Source organism: Acinonyx jubatus, chromosome B3 (genome assembly GCF_027475565.1).
Source record: "Acinonyx jubatus isolate Ajub_Pintada_27869175 chromosome B3, VMU_Ajub_asm_v1.0, whole genome shotgun sequence".
In the NCBI taxonomy this organism is placed as follows: domain Eukaryota; kingdom Metazoa; phylum Chordata; class Mammalia; order Carnivora; family Felidae; genus Acinonyx; species Acinonyx jubatus.
In genome coordinates this window covers 18,512,706-18,538,863 of record NC_069386.1, presented here as the reverse complement: position 1 = coordinate 18,538,863, position 26,158 = coordinate 18,512,706, and the positions used below count along the sequence as shown (strand labels likewise).

General features: G+C 41.1%; 1 protein-coding gene across 2 annotated transcripts in view; it reads left to right on the top strand.

Annotated features, from left to right (window-relative positions):
* CERS3 (ceramide synthase 3) overlaps nt 1-26,158 on the top strand; it is a 115,427-nt gene that overhangs the window by 17,806 nt on the left and 71,463 nt on the right. For both annotated transcript variants that reach the window (XM_053223626.1, XM_015068998.3), the window contains exons 2-3: nt 2,396-2,510; nt 20,187-20,360. In XM_053223626.1, the coding sequence (XP_053079601.1) occupies nt 20,188-20,360 (173 nt within the window). In that variant the 5' untranslated portion in view covers nt 2,396-2,510; nt 20,187. The remainder of the gene's footprint in view (nt 1-2,395; nt 2,511-20,186; nt 20,361-26,158) is intronic.

Below are 26,158 nucleotides of genomic sequence, written 5' to 3'. Positions count from 1 at the left end.
CAGTAGAGACAGGTTATAAGTGCAAAACACACACCAGATTTCAAAAACTTACCAGAGAGAAAAAATTCATAATGTCTCATTAATAATTTTTATACTGGTTATATGTTGAAATGATAGTATTTGAGATATATCGTGTTAAATAAAATACATTATTACAATTAGTTTCACTTTTTTTCTTACTTCCTTAAACGTGACTAGGAGAAAACTTTCAGTTACATATTTGGCTCCAACTATTTTTCCACTGGACAACATCATTCTTGATGACGAAATAGAATATATTCATGACCTGGGGGCAGGCAGTGATTTTTTTTTTTAAAACAAGACAAAAAAAGTACTAGCATAATGAAAAAGATCTATATATTGGACTATCCTAAAGCGAATAGCTTCTTTCCATCAAAGCTTACTATTAAAAGAGTAAGAGACAAGCTGCAGAGGGGAAGGAGACATTTGCCATACATATAAACAATGAAGAGTCATGTCCAGAATCAGTAAACAGGTCCATTAAAAAAGGTAGACCAACACAATAGAAAATAGGGCAAGAGATTTTTTTTAATGTTTATTATTTTTTTTATTTTTTTTAACGTTTATTTATTTTTGAGACAGAGAGAGACAGAGCATGAACGGGGGAGGGTCAGAGAGAGGGAGACACAGAATCTGAAGCAGGCTCCAGGCTCTGAGCTGTCAGCACAGAGCCCGACACGGGGCTCGAACTCACAGACTGCAAGACCATGACCTGAGCTGAAGTTGACCGCTTAACCGACTGAGCCACCCAGGCGCCCCTAATGTCTATTTTTGAGAGAGAGAGAGAGAGAGAGAGAGAGAGAGAGAGAGAGAGAGAATCCCAAACAGGCTCCATGCCATCAGCACAGAGCCCAACACGGGGTTCAAACTCATGAACCGTGAGATTATGACCTGAGCCAAAATCAAGAGTCAGATGTTTAACTAACTGAATCACCCAGGCACCCCTGGGCAAGAGATTTGAACAGGTACTTCACAAAAGAGCATATCAAGATGGCCAAGAAACATGAAACATGCTCAAAAATATGAAACAAGGTACTTCCCCTGATTAACCATTAGGGGGATGCAAATTAAAACCACAGGGACGTACCACTACACACCCACCAGAGAGGCTAAAATTTGAAAGACCGCAGAGGTGTTGGTGAGAATGTGAAGCAGCTAGAACTCTCATACACACATGTAGGAGTATATATTGGCACAACAGCTTTAGAAAACTATGTAACTATATGCCTTACAGAAATGCATATGTATGTTTACCAAAGGTATGTTGGAGAATGTTAACAAATAGTAGCATTATTTGTTACAGCCCCCAATTCAAAACAACCCACATTTCCTTCAACAGGAGAATAAAAAAATAGATTGTGATATAGTTATACCATGGAATACTAAACACCAGTGAAAATGAGTCAACCACTGTTACCTGCATTAACCTGGATGTATCTTAGTCATACATGTTGAGGGAAAGACTCTACATGCAAATGAATGCATTCAGTGGGATTCTGTTCATATAAGTTCCACTAGGCAACATTAATCCTTACTGTTAGAAGTTAGTCTAGGATAGTTGGAGAAAGTGGGGTAGTGACTGGGAAGGGACACAAATGCAGGGGCTAGGATGCTGGGAATACCCTGTTTCTTGGTCTGGCTGTTGGTTCTAACACAGGTGTGTTTACTTTAGTGATTTGTAACTTTACTATCCTACACTGTGCTTTAATACATATGTTTGTTAAGCAACAATAACAACAATACTGATGACAGGATGGCACCTTCAGAGATCCTGATTTATGTGGTCTAAGGGGAGAGCTTGGCTTAAAAATATTTTCCAGGTAATTCCCATAGAGAGCCAGAGTTGAGAGCCAGTGCGTTAATGGGTCACAACTGGCTCCTTCAAACACCATGCGCTGATACAAACTATAATCATTAAATGAGGCTGTGCTAGGCTCATATTATCTTTACTTAACTTGCACTGACTTTGAAGACATAGTTCACATTGATAAATCTTAGAGACATAAGGAATCACAAAGTTAAATGGCTTAGAAAGCAAAGCAGGTAACAAATTAGCAGTGATTAGCAGGGCCTGGTGATTAATCTTGTGCCTCCCTTAAGGCCTGCAGGTCCTATGATTATTTCCAGATCTTCTGGTCTTTTCAAATGAAACTATAGATCTGGATTTTTATGTGAAAATTTCTAAATTTGAAATGTTGGCTCAAATTGTTTTAAAGCACTATGTAGGTCCCAAACTGATTGGGAGGTCCAATTCAGCCTATATCAAGATCTGCCACCGGTTTGTAACCCTGACTTAAAGTTTTGGAGTTAGAAGGAAACTTATGGGTATAATCGTATAGACTGTTAATTATGTTTCCCTTTTCTGCTTCTGCAGGGATGCTGTGAAAGCGAAGGCGAAACTTTTATATATATATACATATATATATACACACGTACATACATATATAGTACGTGAATTCCTCCGCAGAAATCTCTCATTTATACTCAAGGTAATTACTGTTCATTTTATTTGTACATTTACTGTTTAATTTATTTTACATTTTGTTTTATTTTATCTCTACTGTGTTTTCTTAGCTGTGATCTTGGAAAACTACAGCTGTGACCCAAAGCTTTATTATTATGTGATATTGTTTTATGTGTTCTGGGGAGGAGAGGTGTCTGGGCAAGGCAAGTGCCATGTTCTTCTCTATGAAATACTGTAGGTCCATATTCTGGTTTTGTTTTTTGTTTTTTTGTTTTGTTTTGTTTTGTTTTGTTTGGAAAAAAACAAGGGCCCAGGAAGGGCCCAGGGCAGGAGTGCGCGTGGAATTAGGTGGCCCTCAGCCTGGCCCTATCCCCCTTCCCAGCCCCAAAATTGTCCTGTGGGCTAGAAGCCCAGGGCATATGTGTGCAGATGCCCCAGTGTAGGTGCCCAAGTGTGAGTTCCTCGTCTCCTCCCCAACAGTCTCCTTTTGGCCATCCCTAGGCCTAAGGGTTTGTTGTGCTGTCACTTTTTTGAAGGATACACCTGGAGAAGTGTCCATGGAGGCCTTGGAAGTGGACTTAGAGGTTGTTTGGGCATGGAATTCTAGGGTCCTAGGCAGCCCTAGTGAGTCTAGAAAGGGGCTATGGTGTGTGTGGGGGCATGTAGCCTTGGGCCTATGGACTCTTCGCCCAGTGGGAGACAAGTGTGGCCAGAGGAATGCCAGAGTGGCGTCTTTTAAAATAAGGCCAGGGTGTAAGGGTGGGACTGCTCCTGGGCATGAAGCTTAGGGCCCTTTTTACACAGTTGGTGCTTAACGATATCACTAATTGATGCATGACAGAGTGACAAAGGCTGAGTGATTTCAGAATTGCCATGGACTATGTAAATGTGACTCCTCTCTACCATCACGCCCTGTAAACAGCCACCTGACAGCATGGCAAAGGTTGAAATTGCTTAGATTTCATAAGGTGACTGACAGCTGAGTAACATTCCCAACCTCATAAACTAGCAGGAAGAAAAATTTACTGAGAAACAGCTTCACTTGGCAGGGAAGAGAAGCATCTAGTGTTCTCCCCATCCTTGAATGAAAGGACTTCCCTGAGGCTCCAATAGGGATCTCTTGGTATATTTTAAGAGACTCCACACAAGTTTAGTGTCTCTCTCTCTCTCTTTAATATTTACATATTTTTGAGAGACAGGACAAGCAGGGGAGGGGCAGAGTGGGGGTGGGGGCACAGAGGATCTGAAGCAAGTTCTATGCTGACAGCAGAGAGCCCAATTCAGGGCTGGAACTTGTGAACCATGAGATCATGGCCTGAGCCAAAGTCAGACTCTTAACCGACTGAGCCGCCCAGATGCCCCTAGAGTGGTGTCTCTTTCACTTATATTTCATACGCTTCTTGCACTTGGGATCTTTGCTGTTGAATATCATGCAATCCTTTCATTCACCATCTTTCAGAGCATTGCTGTCTTTCACATTGGCCTTAAGACATCCATATTTAAACTTCACTAACATGAGTGACACAGAGGAACTCTGAATCCCCCCGTCCAGCACGTGAAGCTAGCCGCCTGCCCTGTGGGTCCTCTCTACTCCAGTTCCACCACCGTCTCTTCCCCTAGGTTCACACGTTGCCCTGCTTCACAAAATTCGGATTAGTCATCCCCAGTAGCACTTCAGCCAACTATATTTCTTGGAGAAAAAAGTCTTAGCTTAAAGAAAAAGGCCTTTAAAAAGGAAGGCTTAGGAAGCCGTAGACCTCAAATTAGGATCAATAGAGGAGTAGCTGGAAAATCACATTGGCACATGACCGACGTATGTCCCCCAGGGAAAAGGGAATTGACTGCATGCAAGATGTGGCCTTGACATAGGGAACTCTGTATATGTTAGCACAGTGTTTTCTCTTGTTTGTAGCATAGATTTGCATTAATAGACAGAAATCAGAGACTGAAATGAAAATTATGTTTTGGGGAGAAAGTTAAGGATACCCTTTTGGAAAGAATGTATGTTTGAAAAGTCTGGTGGCTCAGTAGGCTCGGGTCATTACCCGAGGTCTTGATTTCGGCTCTTGATTTTAGCTCGGGTCATTACCCCCTGGGTCATGGGATCGAGCCCCGTGTTGGGCTTTGAGCTGGGCATGGAACCTGCTTGGGATTCTGTCTCTCTTTCCCTCTGCCCCTCTCCCCCACTCACACTCTCAGTCTCTCTCTAAAAAATAAAAATAAATTTTAAAAAGTTCAAAAAAAAAAGTCTGGAAACCTAGGGAAATTTTTATTTTTAAATAATGTTATATTTTCATACAATATATGCAGGATGTTTTTCCCTCCAGCCACTTTTGCAGGCAAAATTGCTCTAAATTTGAAGCCATGGATTTAATCATTAATCAAAAGCTGTAAAATGAATAAATGAAATATTTTCCCTATGTTCTAGACTTTGCACATGCCCTCCCTAAGTCTCTGTCTCTGTCTCTCTTGATCTCTATTGTCTCTCTGTCTCTCTTGATCTCTATTGTCTCTCTGTCTCTGTCTCTCCCGCTCTGTACTTAAATTGCGCTGTGCTGATACAGTGCAGAGCCCGACTGCGGGCTTGAACTCACAAACCCTGAGATCGTGTCCTCAGCCAAAATCAGGAGCTGAACGTTTGACTGAGCCAGCCACGTGCCCCTTATTGTCCTAAATTTGTTGTGATTTCAGACTCAAAGAAGAAGGCCCTTGCGAACATGCAGTTGGGATTTTTTTCCTGCACTCCTTCACTACCTCTAGGCTCTATACTGTAAGCTTCCACACCCACCACACCTCACCCTCCTCTGAAGATTTCGAGAATCTTTGTCATCTTGTTCTTTTCCAAAGACTGCTTCATTCTGCGGGGGCAGCAGGCTGTGTGACAGGAAACCCTGCCTTTAAGTATTACGTAAGCATATGTTTTAAAACCATTAAAATCTGGGCTTGCTTCATCAGTGTGCCTTAGTAACCCCATGTCCTTCCCTAAAAGTAATTTGGCATCCTCCTCATCTGTGAGAGGAATGTTCCAGATTCTTTCTTGATCAAGATGGGGCCCCACACCCTCCTTTAGGTTTTACTCTCTTTCATAAAATGACTCCTTTGGTGACACTGCCCAAGACAGGTTCTAGTGAGGTAAGAAATCCCTCTGTCACTGAGGAACTGAGTTACCGTGTCAAGTGACACTCATCCCTCAGAAAAGCTGCTGCCTTGCCAACACTTGGTCTAGGCAGCCTTAACACTGATGAGGGTATTGCAGGAAACCAGTGAATGATGGCTGACCATGATGGAAGACCATGGCGCCATTGATGAGGAAATGTAAATAGTGACAGTACTAACACCTACAGCTTATTGAGCACTTCCTGGACACCCCAAGTTACACAAAATGATTTAGACACATGACCTTATTTAATGCCGACTTAGACTGTAGAGAAGTAAAAACTATTGTGCCTATTTTGCAGATGAGGAATTCAAGGCTTAGAGGAAGTCATGCACTCTCCTAGTTCAGGTATCAGGAAAGGATGACGATGAGCATTCAGAGTCCCAAACCCCTATTCCTTGGTAAGCCAATAGGCCTAGGGTTGCCCCATGTCCTGTCCCAGAAATTCTACCACGGTGTGTCGTGGTTGGGGGTGCTGGGGTCTGGGTATCACCCTAGGGGAGTCTGATCATCGGGAAGGTCTGAACTAGATGACACTGTGTAGTATTGCCTCTGCAGGACTGTCTCCAAGTTTTCTGTTTGGCAAAGTTTGTGTCCATCATGTAGGCTTCCCTTACTGAAAGAAAGAAATGGAACTGGTTATCGTTTCCCAGCAGTGAGCAATGTGCAGGTTATGGGGAGAACGTAGTTGTGAAGGGGCAGGGGTGTCTCCTTACTCTCCCTTGGGGAATCTTTTTAAACTTAGCATTTAATCCTACTGTCTAAACCAGCCTGACGTCGGATTCTTGGCCAGACCCGGTAAGGGTTAAGATCATAAGATACCATGACTCTGTAACATGGGTCCAGCATTCTGCCGTGTTCAGGTATTTCTACATACCGAATCACTCTTAATCTGCAATAGGTCTCTGTGGAAGGCAGGACTGGCACCATGGAGCACATGGAGCAAACAAAGATTCAGAGGGACTGAGTTGCCCAAGTTCACTTAGTTTTAGGAGGCAGGGCTGGCACTCGAACCTTGGGCTTTCTGACACTAAAGCCATAGTTCTTCCTCAAGTTTTGCGACTGGTTGAAAGACAACGAGCTACTTGAGCTGGTGTGTGAAGCACTACATTCTTTTTTTTTTTTCTTCTTTTTTAATTTTTGATTATATTCATCAGTTACGGGCCTGCAGTTTGTGGGACAGTCTTGCTGACTCTTCTGACTACATGGCGGGGAGGCTCCTGCAACAGCACCCTTCCGTGCCACCCAGGAGGGCTCTGCAGACACGAGGCCAATCCTCTGGTCTCTCAAATGGGAGAACTGAGACAGGACCAGGGCGTCTCCTCAGGCTCTTCTGTGAGTCACCGTCAGCAAGCTTCCCAGCCCCCTTCTTGCCTACATCACTCACTTGTGCCTGTGACTAATAACAGGGTAATTTGTGGAGCAAGATGGGTAACTGACCAGGCCAGGGAAGAGAGCTTGCAAGAAAGGACTCGGTAGAGAGGAGCAAAATATTTAATAGCAGTTGGAAAGGAAATGGTGATGTGATGCTAACTGGGTTAAAATTTCTTTACATTGCAACGGCATTGCCTAGTTACCCAGCTATTCATTTACCTTTTAGACTTCGAAAGTTAACTTTAAAAGAATGGGGGGTGGGGGTGGGGAGGAATTCTACCTTTGAAGGCAGAATTATGAAAAATCCATCCTATGTAACTTTCTCATAGATTCCCTCCCAATCATCTCTCTGCCCATTTTCTTTGAACCCTAGGATTTACATGCTTCTAAGATTTATCTATTCTGTAACTTTGCTTCACATCCTTCTGATTTCAGTCATACCTGCTTTTCTGCAAGTTCCTAGCCATGTGACTGGTCTCAGTAAACATCCTTGATCAGGGCCTCGTTTTTGGCCCTGAGCTGGACTTTGGCAATGTCTGTCAATTAATGACTGGAACAGAGATAAAGCAGAAATGTGATAAAGTTGAAGAGGCATCTGGAAGAATTACATTTTGGTGAATCCTGTCTCCGTAAACTGCATTTTCTCTCTTATCTTCATTACCTTTGGCATCTCAAGTCAGTTTATATAGATAGATCTTTCTACTGGCTATGGAAGCACACTCTATTTTCTCTGAAATTGTTAGAGTACAAAAGATATTCTCATAGTTAGCTTTTGCATCTTTAAGAAGGCTATGAGAAGTTTTAGGTAGGTAACAAACTTGCCTCACTTCAAATCAGCCAGTAGCTTTTGTAAGTGAAACATTTACATGAAAAAATGATTGTCTTAAAATGTTAATGTGAAACAAATCACCTTAATAACACCTTTTAGTAATGGGAAACTGTGTGTGTATTGGGAAAAAGCTGGCTTTCCTGGGTTTGCTTGGACAGTGCACCTGTATTTCCCTGGGACTCCGTTTCTTCATATGTACAGGGCTGGACTGGATGAGTGTATGGTTTTTAGAACAAAATTTACCTTTGTTGATTTGAGTCATTAAGCAGAAATCGGTTATAAATTTTCCTAATATTGGATCAACAGTAACAAATTGTCAACAGTAACAATAATTTAAAATTTTCAACACCAAGAATTTTACCATTTTTTCGTTCCTTCTAGTTTGCCTTTACACACACACACACACACACACACACACACACTGAGATGTATATGTATAAAGTAGTATAAAAATGAGATGATATACCATCATATCATTATAGTATAGATATAATTTTGAATTTTGGGGTTTTTTTACAAGTCTAAACACTTCTCATGTTGGTAAACATCATAATTGTTAGTCTTAGCTGAATGTTATTGCATAGAGCTAACATTTCAAAATATACTTAAACCTTTCAGATGTTTAAAAATCATTATTATGAACACTGAGACTGAAGTAGTATTTATTAACTATAGCCTAAACATATTTTTTGTCCGGTTTCACATATATTCCTAGGTAGGCTTGAACATTTTGGTGACTTCTAAACTTATTACTCTAAAGGGTGGTATCATTTATGTTTTTTTTTTTTTTAAATGTAGTAGTTTTAACTATATCACAGCACTGTGTATTATGTTTAAATAACTTAATTTAAGAGGTGTCAGTTAAAGAATTTAAAGTTAAAGAAGAAAGTTCATTTTAGCTCCTCCTCTTCAGAAGGGCAAATGATATTGAACAGCTTGACTCCAATTTATTATTATTTATTATTATTTATTTATTATTTATTATTTATTAACAGGCATGTAATAAAGTGATTTACAAACATTTACTCACTCACAGAGTACATTACTACCACTGTTTTGTAGATGGAGAGATTGACATTGACATTAAGTTAGCTGTCTGGGGGCACATAGTTAGTCAACTGTCAGAACCAGGTCTTAAATCCAGGCAGTCTGGCTCCAAAATCCATGTGCTTGACTGCTGTGCTGTATACTGACTCCCTTAATATCTATTGAGCGCTTACTGTTTGTACACTTCTGTATGCCAAGTTAGGGATGCTGTTGTGAGCAAAACAGGTGTCCCGCCTATTCTTGTGCATCTTGAAGTCTAAGGTGGGAGCCAGAATCCAATCAACATACAAACATGTAATTACAAATTTAATACAGGCTGTGAAGGAAAAGAACAGGGGGCGATGGCAATATTTGGTTTAGATTTGGAGCAATGTGTGGTGGGGGCCAGGGGTCATGGAAATCCTTGCTGGAACTCTTAGGGAGGCTTAAGTTGGGGCTTGAAGTATTAGGAGGAGAGAGTTGGGTGAAGATGGGGAAAAAGGAGTCCTGGCAGAGGAATAGTCAATGCACATACTGGGAGGCAGGTAAGAACTTTGTGTTTTGTTCTCAAGAGTCTGAAAGCAGACCTGACTTGAGGGATCACAAAGTGAGGAACATGGGAGGCCCAAGTCAGCCTGGAAAAGCAGACAGGGATCTAGTGGCCCAGGGTCATTCCCAGGAGACCATGCAGAGGTGAGGGCGGGCCATGAGGAGCTGCCTCCAAACAAAGCGGGGGCCGCTGGGACCCTAAGCCTCCGGCAGAGCCATCCCCATGTTGGGTTTTTCTGCACACAACAGCAAACAGTAACATGTGATTTTCTAGGAATTAAACTTCATTGGCTCAATATTTAAGTTAGGAAGCGGGCTATTTAAGCTAGGAACCCAGATCAAGGCGTATTGTGAAATTTTATTACAGAGCCAAGAGAAACATGGCCTGAAGAGAATGGCACTAGGGGATAGCCCTGGCTTCAAAGAGAGCTTGACCCCATACAGATGCCAAGTGCCTAGTTGGCATTTTAGGAGTTTATTAGTTTTGCTGGGAAAATATCCCAATTATGTTTACTAAACAGGGAGAACTTATTGCCCTAGTGGAAAGTGATGGCTGCTCATGGGGACATTAACCTAAGCCTTGGAATGGAGAAAGAAGCAGAGGAGGAGAAGCACATCTTTCTGAAATCTCCAGGCATCATTTAATCTGTAACCAAACTCTACACACAGTATTAGAAGGGAAAAATGAGAGGGTTCTCCCTTCTGCTTTGGAACTTCAGAGGCTTTTTTCATTTTTTGATTTTTTTTGTTCAGAATAACTTTAGCTTCTGTTAATTCATATTAGATTAAGCATATTAGATTAAAAATTGGACTTTTCCACCAAGGCAGTCTGGGCCCAATCAAGATTGGAGAAAATAAAGGATTGGCCAGTAGGAAGAACTGTATAGAATGCAGGGATCACTGCTGTAGGAAACCCTCATGACCCCTGGGGCTGAGCTAGAGCATGCAAGGAAATGCCACCCTATCTGCACCGCCCCCTCCCCCTCCGCCAGAGGCACACCTGTTGGGGAGGACACAGAGGAATTACCAGCAGAATAGGCCGGAAAGCAGCCCCCTAGAACTTGCCAGGAATCTGCCCTCCAGAATGCGGGGGAGACCTAGTCACTGGAAAGTGTCTCACTGGCAGCACTCCCCAAGTACAAAACTCCCCAGGGAGAATCTGCTGGCTGCTCAGGGCTCCTGGAGCCTTTCACTGGAGCCTTTTCACTGACTTTCACCAGAGTCAGGAAGCAAAACCCTTTCATCCTGCAACATCCCTCCACCATCCTCTATTGATAGAGCTCCAGGGCCAGCTGGCAAAGGGAAAATAGGAAAGGAAGCAGACCCGTTCACAGAAGAGGCAAAAAAAAAAAAAAAAACGGTGGATTTGCAGTTGGGAGGCAATGAATTGATAATTGGCACAGGCTCCATACAAGAAGCCCTGCAGGCAGAGCAAATCCTGAGCATGCTCCCCAGTAGGCAAAATACTAATGGAAATACAAGTCCCCAATTGACTTATTATTTTAAAAAGTCCCCCAGAGTTTTTAACTTATTGAATTTAAATTACTGAGCTCTTTATATATTCTAGATACAATGTTTTCCTATTGCAAATATTGCAAATATTTTCTCCCAGTCTATATAGGCTTCCTTTTTGTTCTCTACATGATATTTTTGTTGTTGTTGAGCAGATGTCTCCAGATTTTATAATCTACCTGGAAAAAATATAACACAATATGGCAATGTAGTTCTTATTTCCTTCTCCTTCATATTTTTCTATATATATGAGAGTTACGGTCTGAGCTGTTAAAACAAAAAGGACCCAAAATTCAATGGCTTCTTGAAAACAAGAGTTTCTTTCTCTTGTATGTAACTGTCCAGACATGTGGTAGGCCAGGATAATGGGCTAATTGGCCTCAAAGATTGCTTCTATCCTGTCATCCCTATTTCTAGTTATTAGGATGGAAGAAAGAGAGAAACAGAGACACACAGCTTGGAATTTAGGGAGATTACTCAAGTGAATTCCACTGCTGTGTCATTGACGTGGACACAGTCACGCATGGCCAAATCTAGCCACAGGGGAGGTTGGGCAGTGTCTCACATGGCAGGACAGCCACATGCCCAGGGAAAACCTGGGGCCAGGGGTATATGGGGACTGTAACCAAAAGGAAGAATCATTGAATACTCAGGACATCCTGATACCCCTCAATGACATCTTTGAGGTGATATCCTGGTTGTGTTTGCAAATGCTCTGTATTTTTCTTTTTTTTAAGCTATAGGTCTGTCTTGAATTTCTTCAAGGCTTTAAATTGATATAATGGTAAAATTTAACATGAGAGAGTTACTTATCTTATTGTAAGTCAGTTACTTCTCTACACAGAGTATAGGTTTTGTTTATTTATTGATTTATTCATTCATTCATTCATTCATTCATTCATTCATTCATTTTTCTCTTCAGTTTTCTCACTGTAAGCCCAAACATTTATAGGCTTTTAGTGCACTAATTTAATCACAATAAATATTCCTCAGAGGTAAGTTAGTCTATCACTTGCATTGTCTTATCCATTTGAAATGGCACAATTTATTTATTTTTAAGTTTGTATTTATTTTGAGAGAAAGCGCACCAGAGCACGCATGAGAGGGGAGGGGCAGGGAGAGACTCCCAAGCAGGTTCAGTGCTGTCAGTGCAGAGCCTGACACGGGACTTGATCTCGCGAACTTTGAGATCATGCCCTGAGCTGAAATCAAGTGTCAGAGGCTTATAACTGAGCCACCCAGGCGCCCCTTAAAATGCTTTTAGAGCTGGAATTTACAGTTGGCTCAGTCCTTACGCCATTGACAGGAAGCAAGTAGCTGCTAATGTTTTCCTATGTGTTTATCTTGAAGGCTTAACCAGTTTTTTTGGCTGAGTTAGTAGAATTCATTCCAAAGAAAACACAAACAGATGAAATGTAGATAAACATATTTACCTGATCCCTTGCACCAAATTTTAAAAATTGTTTTGCAACTAATAAAAATGAGATGGTTTTTAGATAATTAAATTACATATCACTTTTGGCTCTAGCGTCACTCCTTGATTGTTCAAAAGTCTATGCCAACCTCGGCAAACCTTCTGTCCATCCATTCAACAAGTCCTTACTTAGTGTGTACTGTGTGGCAAGCCTCGGGTGTACAATAGTGAACGATCCAGGCACACTCTTTGCTCCTCTGGAGTTGCCTTTCTTGTTAGCAGAGGACCCTGGTCCCACTGTAATCTGGCCAGTCACCCAGTCTCCAAAGCTCTCACCAACTCTCACATCCTCCAACACTAATAATACTCTGAGCTAGTGAACATCGATTCAAATGGGTCTTTCCATCACTTTATTGCTCAGAAATACACCGTAACTTCAATTAGAGTTGTCTGCCTAGTTTCCCATTTCTTGTCACTGGCCTCTGAGAGCTGTGTTCTGTTCTGTAGACTCCCTCTCTTGTCACTCTCCTCTCTCCAAGAGATATGTTCTGTAGCGTTATCTCCTAAGGTGATGGGGTTACTTACAGTCGGTACTGCATAGATGATTAGCAGTAGGGATTGCATGGATAATTACCAGAATTTGATAATTTGCCCAAAACTTCAGCCTAACTTGGAGTTCTCACCTCAGCAAGGGTTCAAGCGCCACATTTTTTTTAGTACTTTGCAAAAATGTTGCTTCAAATAGTGATGAACTTGTGGTCCAGATGGTTTTATTTCTTCAGTCCTAAGGTCAAATTTAATGGTGTTCATTTGAGAAAGTGGCTCAGCAGGCTTCTTTCACCCTGTTGGGGTTCTGTATCCATGAGGTCAGAAAATCATGAGTCATAAAAACCCACATTAGTTAGATTGTCTTCCTGCAAACTACTGGCAGCTGCAGCCTCAAATAGGGTTTGAAACTTCCACAGTATTGGCAGGTGGGAAAACACAGCTGGACTGTGATGCTACCTCCAATACTGATACTTCCTCAAAGTAAAAGGAAATAAATGCAGGTATTTTTCTTGCAAATATTTCTTACTTTAAAAAAGAGCTTCAGATATTTTTAATGTAAATACTATGGTTCCTTCAGATATTTTTATATAAATAGGAGTTGCAGTACTCAGAGAATGGACGAGGGATGGGAAAGGGGGACTTTTGAGTAGCAGATGAGAAAAAAAAAAGAAAGGCACCGGGAGTGGCCAATGAGTAAAATACATTTGCTTAAAGAGCGTACCAAGCAGAGACAGAAGAGTTGTCAACAGAGCTGACAATATTTCAGTTGCCAGAAAGGCCTAGAGCTGAGCTAAAGGAATGGAGAGGTGGGCTGCGGATTTGCCATGGGAGTCAGTGGGCTTCCCAGACTGTCCCAGATGCCACCGGCATAGAGGCCTTGAATGACAGATTCATTGTTGCCAATGCTCAGGATTGTGCTTACAGCAGTAACCTGTGTAGGCTTTTAAAAATGCAGGCTTTTCCTGGGATGCCTAGGTGATTCAGCCGTTTGAGCATCTGGACTCTTGATATCAGCTCAGGTCACGATCCCAGGTTATGATCCCAATGTCGTGCCACATCAGGCTCCCTGCTGAGCATGGAGCCTGCTTAAGATCCTCTCTCTCTCTCTCTCTCTCTCTGTCTCTCTCTCTCTCCCTCTGCCCCTCTCCCCTCCTCGAATGTGAGCTCTCTCTCTCTAAAATAAAAAAATGCAAGTATTCCCCCATGTCAGTGTTTTCTAATTCTCTTTCCACCTGGCTATTGAAATATTGCTATACTTCATTAACACAGCATAAAGATATCGCTTCACTGGCTGCACAGGTAATATATCTTGTCATCTACCACACATCTTTTTAAGGCTGTGTCAGGGAGGCCAGCAGCCTCTTTTACACTGAACCAAAAAATACCTTACACAGTGACTATTAATAATGCCACTGTGATTTGAAACTTAGGCAGTGCAGGAGCCAAAATGGAAGAGGGAGAGAAGAAAGGGGATAAACAAGTGCTCGTTGTCTGCAAGATGAGATCAGAGGGAGGAACTGACAAATGCTACAGGCTGCCTGCCCCTAGATTCCTGCTTCTCCGTGTAAGCCCTCTTGGTTAGAGGCAACAAAATCCACCTCTCTCTTAACCATCTTAAACACAGGGCTTCATTGGAAGCAGCCCACAGCCCTGAAGGAAGGCCGGTGGACCAGACTTGGATGACAGTGGAAACCAAGAAACCGGGGGTGGGGGGGTGGGGTGGGGGGATGGGATCAGGAAGGCCAAAAAGCTAAGAGATGACAACGATCTTTTCAACAGCAGCGGCCTAGGAAGGATGCCATCGGCTGCCGCTGGATATCGCTGTCTGCTCCAGACTCAAAGCCCCGAGAAAAGCATCCAACTGGCCAAGCCTAGGCCATCCCAGCCAACTGTCAGCAGATGGAGAACGGTCCGTGTTGGCTCTCTCAGTGGGAAAGGCAGTGCTCCGCCCCCCCCCCCCCCCCCCCCCCGCATTGGTGGTGATTTCCCCTGCTGCTCTGAGAGCCAGATGCTGGGCTACCTCCAAAATGGCATGTCCGATACACTAGGGTCAGGGAGAGGTGGCTATAAAGGAGGCCAGAGGTACTGGCACAGGCTTGTGGCCGTAGGAACAGCTACCGGGAGGCTGAGGGACCATGACCTGTTTCTTGCTAGTCGACCCAAGTGGCCCAGAGGATTGGAGACTGCTGGCCCCGGTTTTCTTCAGCTCATTTCTCTGTGTTTAGCCTCTGATCTCATCCTGAGAGAAGTAACAGGATGGTAGAGAGGCTGGCTGGAGGCATCGCCTGAATTTTTAAAGCCCACTGCTAGAGCTGAAATGTGGGCTTGTGGATGTCTACCGAACACCCTTACACCCGGGGGGGGGGGGGGGGCGGCGATCATCTAGGACAGCCGCTTCTCCTTCAGGGCGGTTAGTCTGTTTTGGTTTTTAAAGCATGCTATTTCTTTCCCCCAGAAAGTCATGAACTTTAAATCATGCTGAAATCTGAATCTGGATATAGTCTTTCCTTCATTTAATTACTTTTCTTGGTTCGTGGACACAAGCTTGACACAGGTGAATTTGGGAGGTAAAACATAAGCCCCATAAATGAAATAATGGGAAGCTTTAGCAGGATGAGCTCTGGGTTAAAAGTGTTGAAGCAGAGGAGGCTTCTTTTTTTAATTTTTTAAAAGTTTGTTTATTTATTTATTTATTTATTCATTTAGAGAGCAGGGGAGGGGCAGAGAGAGAGGGAGAGAGAGAGAATCCCAAGCAGGCTCCACACTGTCAGTAAGGAGCCTGATGCAGAGCCTGAACTCATGAACCACGAGATCATGACCTGAGCCTAAATGAAGAGTCGGACGTTTAACTGACTGAGCCATCCAGGCACCCTGTGGAGGAAGCTTCTTTCCTGTTTCTTTTTTCTTTTTTTGTGATATAATTCATATACCACACAATTCACCCATCTAAAGTCTGCAATTCAACATTTTTTAGTATCTTCACGGTTGTGCAGCCAACACCACATTCAATCTTTGAACATTTTCATCAACCGAAAAAGATACTCTGTACCCGTTATCAATCACTCCCCATTTCGCCCCACACTCCCTTCATACACCCTAAGGAACTAGTAACCTACATTCTGTCCCTATGGATTTACCTCTTCCGGACATTTCACATAAATGGAATCATACAATATGTGGCCTTTTGTGTCTGGCTCCTTAGCACATTTTCAAGAGCCATCCATGTCGTAGCATGAATCCTTCCAATTCTCCTACATACCCTCTTGAATGCCTACATGTAGAATTGCTGGGTCATACGGTAACTCCACGGTGAACGTTTCAAGGAACTGCCAGACTGTCTTCCACAGCATCTGTACCATTTTACTTCCCACCAGCCATGTCCTCCACATCCTTGCCAACACCTGTTATCTTTATGATGATAACCATCCTACTGGGTGTGAACAGTACCTCTGAGGTGGTTTTGATTTGCATTTCCTTCATGGCTAATGAAGTTGAGAGTTTTTTTTATGAGCTTAGTGGCCATTTGTGTATCTTCTTTGGTGAGATATTCAGGTTCAGATTCTTTGCCCATTTTTAAGTTGGATTATGTGTCCTTTTATTATTGAGTTGCAAGAGTTCTTTATATAGTCTAAATACAAATCCCTGATCAGACATGATTTTCAGGTATTTTCTCCCATCCTGTGGGTTGTCTTCTTCACTTCCTGATGGTGTTCCTTGACGCACAAAAGGTTTTCATTTTGATGAAGTCCAATTTATCAATTATAAAAATTTTGGCATTTGTGCTTTTGGTGTGATATGTAAGGAGGCTTTGCCTAACCCACAGGACTGCGTAGACCTATCTAGTCTTCTAAGAGTGTTTTAATTTTAGCCCTATAAGGGTCCATAAAGGCCTATAAGGTTTGTGCTTCATGTTGAGTTAAACTTTGTGAATGGTGTGAAGAAGGGATCCTTGACTGTTTGAAGCAGCAATAATTGATGTTTGGTGGCAGCACATAAAAAAGAATGAATAAATAATTAGATTTATTTTTTTCACAGTCTGAGCCACATTTTCCAGGGGGCCACCCTCAACTTTTGTATTGTTTCTATTTCCCTTTAAATGTTTTAAGCTGTGGGATATTAGCATTACTATGGCTTTCAACATCTTGGTTCATTGCTTGCATATGAGGCACAAGGGCATAATTTAGAGTGGCAACTCCTAAATAGCTGTTGTAAACTATTTATTTAATTGTGTTTCACTCTGGACAAAATAATCTGTGCTGCCTGGAGTTGCATTCTAGGAGTGAGCGAACTATTTTGTATAACAATTACTATAACAATAGCAAAAGAAAAAGTAACTCAATCACCATTGCTGTTTGTTCCCTGAACCCTAGATTATTAAGTTAAAAAAAATTTTTTTAACATTGATTTATTTTTTTGAGAGACAGAGACAGAGTGCAAGTGGGGGAGGGGCAGAGAGAGAGGGAGACACAGAATCCGAAGCAGGCTCCAGGTTCTGAGCTATCAGCACAGAACCCCACCCGAGGCTCGAACCCACAAACTGTGAGATCATGACCTGCGCCAAAGTTGGAAGCTTAACCGACTGAGCCACCCAGGCACCCTTAGACTATTAAATTTACAGCCAACAAAGTTATGAACATACTGAGGCAAAGTTTTAGGGGAAAAAAAAAAATCTCTCTGCCCTTGCAGGTGTAGCTCATTCTGATGTGGTGAAGGTTAAGGCCTGGCCCAAGATTTGCCCATTACACAGAGCCTCCCATGGCCAGAGTTGGTTTCTGAGATCTGTAGGAAGTTTGAATTTCAGCTGGAGTTGGACTCAAGGCTTAGGCCTGTTCTTTTACTGAGCTGTATCTGGCCATGCATTCAAAACAGATTACCTCTCTTCATGCCTTCTTTTCGCCAGTTATGTCAGATGGCCCAGGCAACCGAGCTTGAATCACCAGTTCCCTTCCCAAAGTGTGTGACTTCCCCTTCCTGACTACCCTCTCCCCTGTTCTCACTGCCTCCCTCTGAGTCCAGAGCCACATGAGTCCTGACTCAGTCATAAGCTCCCTGAGTCCAGGATCACCCCTTTCCTTTCGGTAGCCCCACAGCCTGATAGGGAGGAAATATCAGCTCGTCTTTCTTGATTATCTTCATTCCATATTTGCACAACTGCAGCTATATTCATAGGACTCATCCTCCCCCAGAGTAGAAATCAGAGTGAAATGATTAAACACATGAGAAAGAAGGCAGAGCTTCTCTTTCTGCACACAAGCCTTGCAGCTGTGGGTGTGACCGAGTTAGTGCTACTTCGGATAAGCACATCTCTTAACATTGGATGAGAGACGAAATGAAGCATGGAATTATCTCAGCAGGCTTCAGCTGTTGCTTGGGGTGTGGATTTTTCAGAAGGATATCGGGGTCCACACTCTGGAATTCTTCCTCACCTGAAGTTGGAAATCTGTAACGTCAGGACTCCACCCTCTGATCCTCACCTCTGATTGAGACTTCCTGCCCTCTGGGGTCCTTAGTCCCTCCCATCATACTTGTTCTTTGACCTCTGCTTCTTGGGGTTGTCTATTTTCCCCTTCAACCTCACTTCTCTCTTAATTCTTTGTTCTCTACCTCGTCAGGATCTCATGCGTAGTCTCATGTAGGCTGTTACTATCAGCATACTCAGTGCCTGATTCCAGCACTGCAGTGCAAGCCTTCCCATTTCTGACTGTATCCAGCGCTTGAAACTCCTAATTGCTCTCCAGTCTTCCTGTCTCCTGAAACGGACTCCATACCACTGCCAACCAAGTAGCCACATATGTGCCTGGCCTGGGGGCTCACGGGGCCTTAACATCCAGCCCTCAGCCCACTAGGTAGAAGGGCTGTGTCTGCCCAGAGGCGACGCCATCCTCCTATCTGCAGAAAGACACCATTTGGGCTCACAGAGGACCTGGCTGCCAAGTGGCCTTTGAAAAATATCTGACCGTTTTACTCCTTTGCATAATACTGTTCAGTGGATGTCATTAGCTAAAGTCCAAGCTACTTAGCATGGGTCTCACACCCTCCATGACAAAGTCCTACTTGACTCACCAGCCTTTTGATGAGAGTGACCATATGATTTATTGGCCAAACTAGAGCACTTCTGAAAGTAAGGGGGCACTATTAAGAAGCGTGCCAAGGCAATGAACTTAGACTGTGGGGGCACCTGTGTGTAACCATCCCACACCTTGGATTCTTACACTGTAGTAGTACCAAACTGCTGGTCGTGTTCAACGGGAACTGCAATATTTACAAATCAAGATGTTTCGATAGAGTTACTTTGACCACCTTGTGATCAATCTGCGGACATTTTGATTCCTTTCTCTGATTAACTATTAAAAGACGAAATCAAAACATCCTCAAGGTCAATATGTCAAGACTAAAAATTGTTCATAGCTAAAACAATGAGATTAGGACATCTAATTCTGTTTTCTTTTTTGTTTCTGGTTATTTGATCATAGCATTTTTCCCTCCTTAAAACTTCTATTTCCCACTCCCATTTCCTGCCTTTCCCTGGTTTATCTCCATTATTATTCAGGACATCTCAAGGATCTTTCCAGGGATCTTTCTCTGACACTTCCTGGCTGGGCTCAGTGCCCATCATCTCGTTCCAACAACACCCTGTGCCTTTTTTATTGTACCTAAAAAAGATATGTCAAAGTCATCTATATATTCAGGCCTGCCTTGCCCACAAGACTGTAAGGTCCTCAAGGCAAGAATGCTGTCTTTTCAATCTTTATATTTTCAGTGCCTAGCACAGTGGTTGACAAATAATAGAATCTCAATAAATATTTGTTGGCATGAACAGATTTGAGCTCCTTATTGTACTATGAAATTAAATATACTTGTTCTTTATTTCCCAAAGAAGTTCTCAGGGTACTAATGTAGATTTATACATACTTGGAGCTTTCATGAGGTTGACCTTGGGCGTGTTGAAGTTGTAGAGATAGATTACTGTTAAATAATTTTTCATACCATAGAGTCATAGAAGAGGAAGAAACATACCCATGATATCAATGTATGTTGTGCCAAAAGTATGAATAGTGGTATGTTAAACTTCAGTTTGCCATGCCACAGCCAAAAGTGTTCTGAGAGTATCGGCAGAGTAATTCTTGTTTAATGCAATGAACAATCATGAAACCCATTGAATAATAGGATTCCATTTTGCCTTGTCTTCAAAACTCTCTGGCATAGGTATTTTGAGTAATGGTGTTCGATGTTATTTTAATTTTAAGTATTTGCTTTATAAGCCTAACATATTCTTTTTCCATCTCTCTAGAATGTTTCAGACGTTTAAAGAATGGTTTTGGTTGGAACGGTTCTGGCTTCCTCCAACAATAAAGTGGTCAGATCTTGAAGATCATGATGGACTTGTCTTTGTAAAACCCTCTCATTTGTACATGACAATTCCGTATGCTTTCGTCTTGCTGGTTATCAGACATTTCTTTGAAAAGTAAGTAGTATTTGTGTGTCTTTCCTTCCCATTCCTCTTCTTTGCCCCAACTCTGGAATACTGGAATCTTTGTAAGAACGTTAAATAATCTGTTGTTCAGAGGTGGCCATTAATGGGCTACAGATTTCTGGGGGAGTTCATCAAATAGTATATACACCAAACATTATCTAGAAGCCGAACAAATGAAAATTAGGAGCACAATCTCCTCAAGTGTGTTAGTTTCACAGTGAAGAAAATTGAGGTCAAGAGATGTTAAGGATCATAGGACTTATTAGTGCCAGTGACAACGTGGGGACCCACTTCATCTTCCATGTCGCATGCTGTCTGACAAAGGATAAACGTTCCCAGAAAGTCAGTGCTAGAAGAGTCTGTGTCATTTTAGAATGCCTATAAAATAGCAAAAATGTCTCATTAAAGACCAAACTTAATATTTGCTTTATAGCATAATTTTAAAGGTTTACTGAAAGTTTTAATAAGCAGTCCTTCATTCCAAAGTATAAGGAAATCAAAGAAAAAATATCAATTGCTTTCTCAGAAAAAGCAAACTTTTCTTTTTCTTTAATTTAATTTAAATAGATACTGCTTCCAACCTTTTTATTAAAACTGTGCTTGTGTTATGATAACAGGAGATAAATGTTCATCTATAATCTCCATGGCTGTCTCTATTTCAAAAACTGTTATTAGCACATTAACTTTTTTGGAGCAAAAAGAATATTTGAATGTCAAAGTTGGAAAAACTTAAGACAAAACTTGATAAAGATCATTTAGTCCAAGACTAACTGTAATTCAGATCATATGTTTATAACCATTTGCAGGGTCCTTATCTCAAGAGTTAGTTTGACCAACTCTGCTTCATAGACTCTCCAAAAGGTTTTTGTGCAAATAACAACTTTACTTGGGCCAACAATGTGCTATTACTATCGAGAGGAAGAGGAAGCCCCTGGATACCACTTAAACTTTAGCTGGAAACATTTGCAAATGTTCTTCCTTTTTGACCATTAATTCCACTTTTTACTCACATGTTTGGATTTGTCAAAGAATGCATAAATAAAGTAGGATTTGCCGCTGCACGTCTGATTTAGCAAATTACTTTCTACTACTCTGAACTCCTTGCTTGTCTTGCATAGCATGTGGTGATCTTTGAATTTGGCATCCAGGTCTTCTCCTGATTTGCACTGCTGATTTCCCACTTCTCGGTGGACAGCTCCATTTTTTACATTTTGATCAGGACTAGAACTAGAAAACTCTTTTGGTTGCCAAAGCAGCACAGCTGTGGAGGACCAACTTGCTCTGTCTTAGCCTAAGCTGCTCCAACAATAATCAGGAAGGAATCCAATCCTCTTGTAATTCCTAGGACCATTCTTGCTTCTTCTCAAGGGATTAAGTATAGTCTATGTCATTTTTCCAATCTCCTCATGTAGCTTTAACTCCCAATAATTCACCCTTAGCTTTTTCCATCCACTACAGAAAATGATTTGTTGGTCCACTAGCCTCACATCTCTGTTTGAATGCAATAGAAGTAAGGAAAATCTAACTTGGAAGTGAGATTATGTCTTTTGAAGCATGCATTTATATCTTTTTCAAGGTTTACCATATCATTTGCATTAGATTAAACCACATATGTCCTAAATAAAATATTGCTTACACCTTGCATTTGAATAGAAACTTACAGTTTAACAAGTACATAAAATCACAACTGATGTGATCTCAGTCAAGAAAATAAGAAGTGAGTAACCTGGCCAAGATCGCACAGTTAGTATTCAAGGGGTAGATTTGGGACATGAACTGACATGTTATGACACCAAGTTCAGGGTTGTTGGGTTTTTCTTTTCCCATTATACCAGTACTTCTTGGACTTTCACAGTACAATACTCCTGATGGCAGACAAGAGTTAGTTAGTATCTCTTGAAAATACAGAAAACATAAGATAGCAAATGTGAAATTTTCTGAACTATCTTAAAAACTCATGTAAATTTGATACTGTTTCAGCATCTCCCACGATATATTTATCACACGAAACCTTTCTTCTTTGGTCCTAGACTGTGTTTATATTACACGTACTCATTCCATGAAGTGACCAGTAGTTGTGATTTGGCTGGTTCATTTTTATCGCTTAGTGCTAGCCAGGAGCCATTTAAGATCAGAAAGTGATGTCCCTTCCTAGAATAGCAAGAACGGAGAGAGAGAATTGATAAAGAACAAAGAAGTAGATCATTTGAAAGGGACTGACATTTGCTTTGTATTTTGGACTCCTTTTCCTTCTAAGTTTTAGCTTGTGGCATGTATGTATGTGCATGTTGTTGTTGCTGACTGGGGTTGGTAGTGGGGAGTCCAGCACAGCACTTTCTAACCAGTTTTTCCAGACTCTTCTATGCATTCCTTTATGTGTCTGAAAAGTGATTTAAAGGGGATCTGAGCCACTCAAATTTAAATACTTGTGGAATAAACACATTGTCTCAAAGTAAATTGTGGTCCCAGAAGGGTCAAGGCAAGGACGGAGGTGGTAAAGTCAAAAGGTAATCTTTTTTCTTTCATTTAACTGTGCCTTGAATACACTCCCCATTTCTACTGAGCAACATAAGCTCATGATGGGCTAATATGTCCTCATTCTTCAAAGAAGGAAAGGTGGAATGACCCATCTGTAGCCATTTTCAAGAGTTGAAGAAGGATTGTTATTAACTGTCCTAAATTGAAATAGTCTCAAAGTATGTACATTAGACTCAAATGTTATCTGAGACTTACATTGCTCCAGATATTTTGTTCTCTCATATAAACCCCGGCTTGGGGTGCCTGGGTGGCTCGGTCGGTTGAGCGGCCAACTCTGGCTCAGGTCATGAGCTTACAGTCCGTTAGTCTGTGAGTTCGAGCCCCACCTCAAGCTCTGTGCTGACAGCTCAGAGCCTGGAGCCTGACTTGAGTTCTGTGTCTCCCTCTCTCTCTCTGCACCTCCTCCACTCACACCCTGTCTCTCTCTCTCTCTCTCTCAAAAATAAATGAATATTAAAAAAAATTTTTTTAATAAATAAAATAAACCCCGGCTTAAACTCTGTTCAAAGAGTCTTTGAATCCTTCGTTAGCAACTGGGAATCGACCATAATTATGCCAGTGGGTTATTGTTTCTGTTTAGGAGAAGTATTTAATTTTTTTAATGTTTATTTATTTTTGAGAGAGAGAGAGAAAGCAGGGGAGGGGCAGAGAGAGAGGGAGACACAGAATCCAAAGCAGGCTCCAGGCTCTGAGCTGGCAGCACAGAGCCCTACATGGGGCTCCAACTCACAAACTGTGAGATCATGACCTGAGCCGAAGTTGGACGCTTACTGAGTCACCCAGGTGCCCTGTTGTTAAGGAACAGTATTTAGACTTCACATGCTTAATATCTGCCTAGGGCTGCCTTCCTTTTATTCTATAAAAGAATATTGAAAAAAGGGGAAGGGGATCTCAAATTGCTAGGCTTTTGGCTCCCAGGCTACTGATGAAGTGCCAGATGAAGAGGGGGCTGTCTGGGTGTCTGCATGGGGCCATCTGAAGGCTCAGTTCTGCAATAGTAGCAAACCTGAGAGACTCATTCCTTGGCAATTAACCTAACATTGAACCGTTTACATGGGAGCAGAAGTTCGCATTCTTTTTTGTTCCTCTTGGACATTTTTTTTTTATATTCCATATCCATAAAATGAAAGTTCAGGCAAGTTAATCTCTAAGGTATTTCTACAGTTAAGACCTGTCTCCCTTCTCTTTTCAGTTTATCAAATATTTTTATACTCCATTCTTTTCTCCTTTTTCAAAGCAGAGTTTTAAATTAAGTACCTCTTCATAATTATTTATACTTATATCAGATGAAGTGATTGATTTTCCAGATTTATTTGAAAAGGAAAGATAATGCTAAAATAGAAAACTATATACTTCCTGTGTTTCTTCAAAAATGTTATTTCTGTCCTTGAAACCTGGGCATCTTAAAAAAAAGAGACCATATTTCTCTTTTTTGGTTAAATTAATAATTTTAATACAGGTGGGTTCCTCAGATCAGCAAGTATGCTATGGATATGTATATTCACCCATTGTATATATTTATCCATATACTAATCTTCCACATGACCCTCTAGAGTGGAATGTTACACTTTATTCGGCTTTGAGGTTGGTTGTATTCCTTTACTGCATAAAGCTTTTTTTGGCTCAATTCTGCTTTGCTTTTAAAATTGTTCCTAATTTCTTCATTTCTAACATTTGAAAGAGCATTGAGTGACTCTGACTGAGAACATTACCATATTAAAACATTGTATATTTGTGTTATTCTATTAGTAAAAACAATGAATGTTTCCCTCCCAATAAAACGTTTCAACTCGTAGGTTGGACAAATGAACAAATTCCATTATTTATCCAAAACCTTGTCAAATATGTATTTGGAGACTTTGTTAGTTTCAAGGACATCTTAGTTTTTGTTTGATTTGGACATTTTATGTGAAGGGAAAATTAATTAATCATAGTTCTCAAATCATAGCATTCTCTCTTTGGTCTGTGTAAGACCTCTTGACTGATTGATTTGAATTAACTCTTTTCATTAATTACCTTTCATCCTTGTTTCCTAGTCCCATTCCTGCCCTCTGGGTTCTAATGGATTTGATGGCTTTTTGTTTGTATGACCCGGCAAAACATGTGCATAAACATAAAGTGCGTGTTATCGTTGGTTGACATAAACGGTATTGTGATGAGACCTCATTTTCTTTCTTCTTTGTAAAAATGCAGCCTCGTGTTTTATGATCTATCCACATTGCTCTATGTACATGTGGCGCATACTTAGTTTGTTTTTCTATGTCTCTGAAATGTATGGGCCATTTCCAGGAGAATTCAGTCCATTTGGAAGTTGGATTGGCTTATATATTTTATCAAATTGTTTTAGAAAAAATTTTATTCAACTCCCACGGTCATAAAAAAGTGAATTGAAGAGCTAAATGATCATTCATAACCAAAAATTTCTGGCATTTAATTAAACACAGAAACCTCTAAGTAAGTACTAAAATAGACTGACCTGGCAGAAGATAGAGCCTTTGTTAGAACTGAAGAAAGAATAGGGACATATCGTTATTTTTTAAGATCAGCTTTATTGGGGTATGATTTACATATAATAGAGTTCATCCAAAACTTGATGCCTTTTAACCACTATACAGTCGTGTAACCATCACCACAATTATGACATGGAAGATTTCCATCAGCTTAGAGACTTCCCTGTACCCTGTCTGGTTTATCTTTTCCCTTCCTACTAGCCCCTGGCAATCACTGATATGCTTTCTATCAGCATAATTTGCCTTTTCTATTACTAGAAATGTAATCATGTAGATCATAGTCTTTTGTGTCTGGCTTCTTTCATTGAACATAATGCACTGGAGATTGTTTTCATGTTGTTGTATGTATCAGTGATTCCTTGTCATTGCTAGGTAGTCTTTCAACACTGATACACCACAATTCATTTATCCTTCAACTAATTGTTGGAAATTTGGATTGTTTATAGTTTTTAGCTATTACAAATAAAGGTGCTATGAATATTTGAGTACAAGAATTTATAAGGACACATGTTCTTGTTTCCCTTGGTAAACTGCTAAAGTATTTGCTCTTCAAAAGACATTGTTAATGTATGTCTATACATACATACAATGGATTTTTATTCATTAATAAAAAGGAATAAACTCCAAATATATCCCCAAATACAAATGGACCTCAAAAACATTAAGTTCAGTGAAAGGAGCCAGATATAAGCAATCACATATTATTTTATGATTCCATTACATTAAATATCCAAAAAAGAC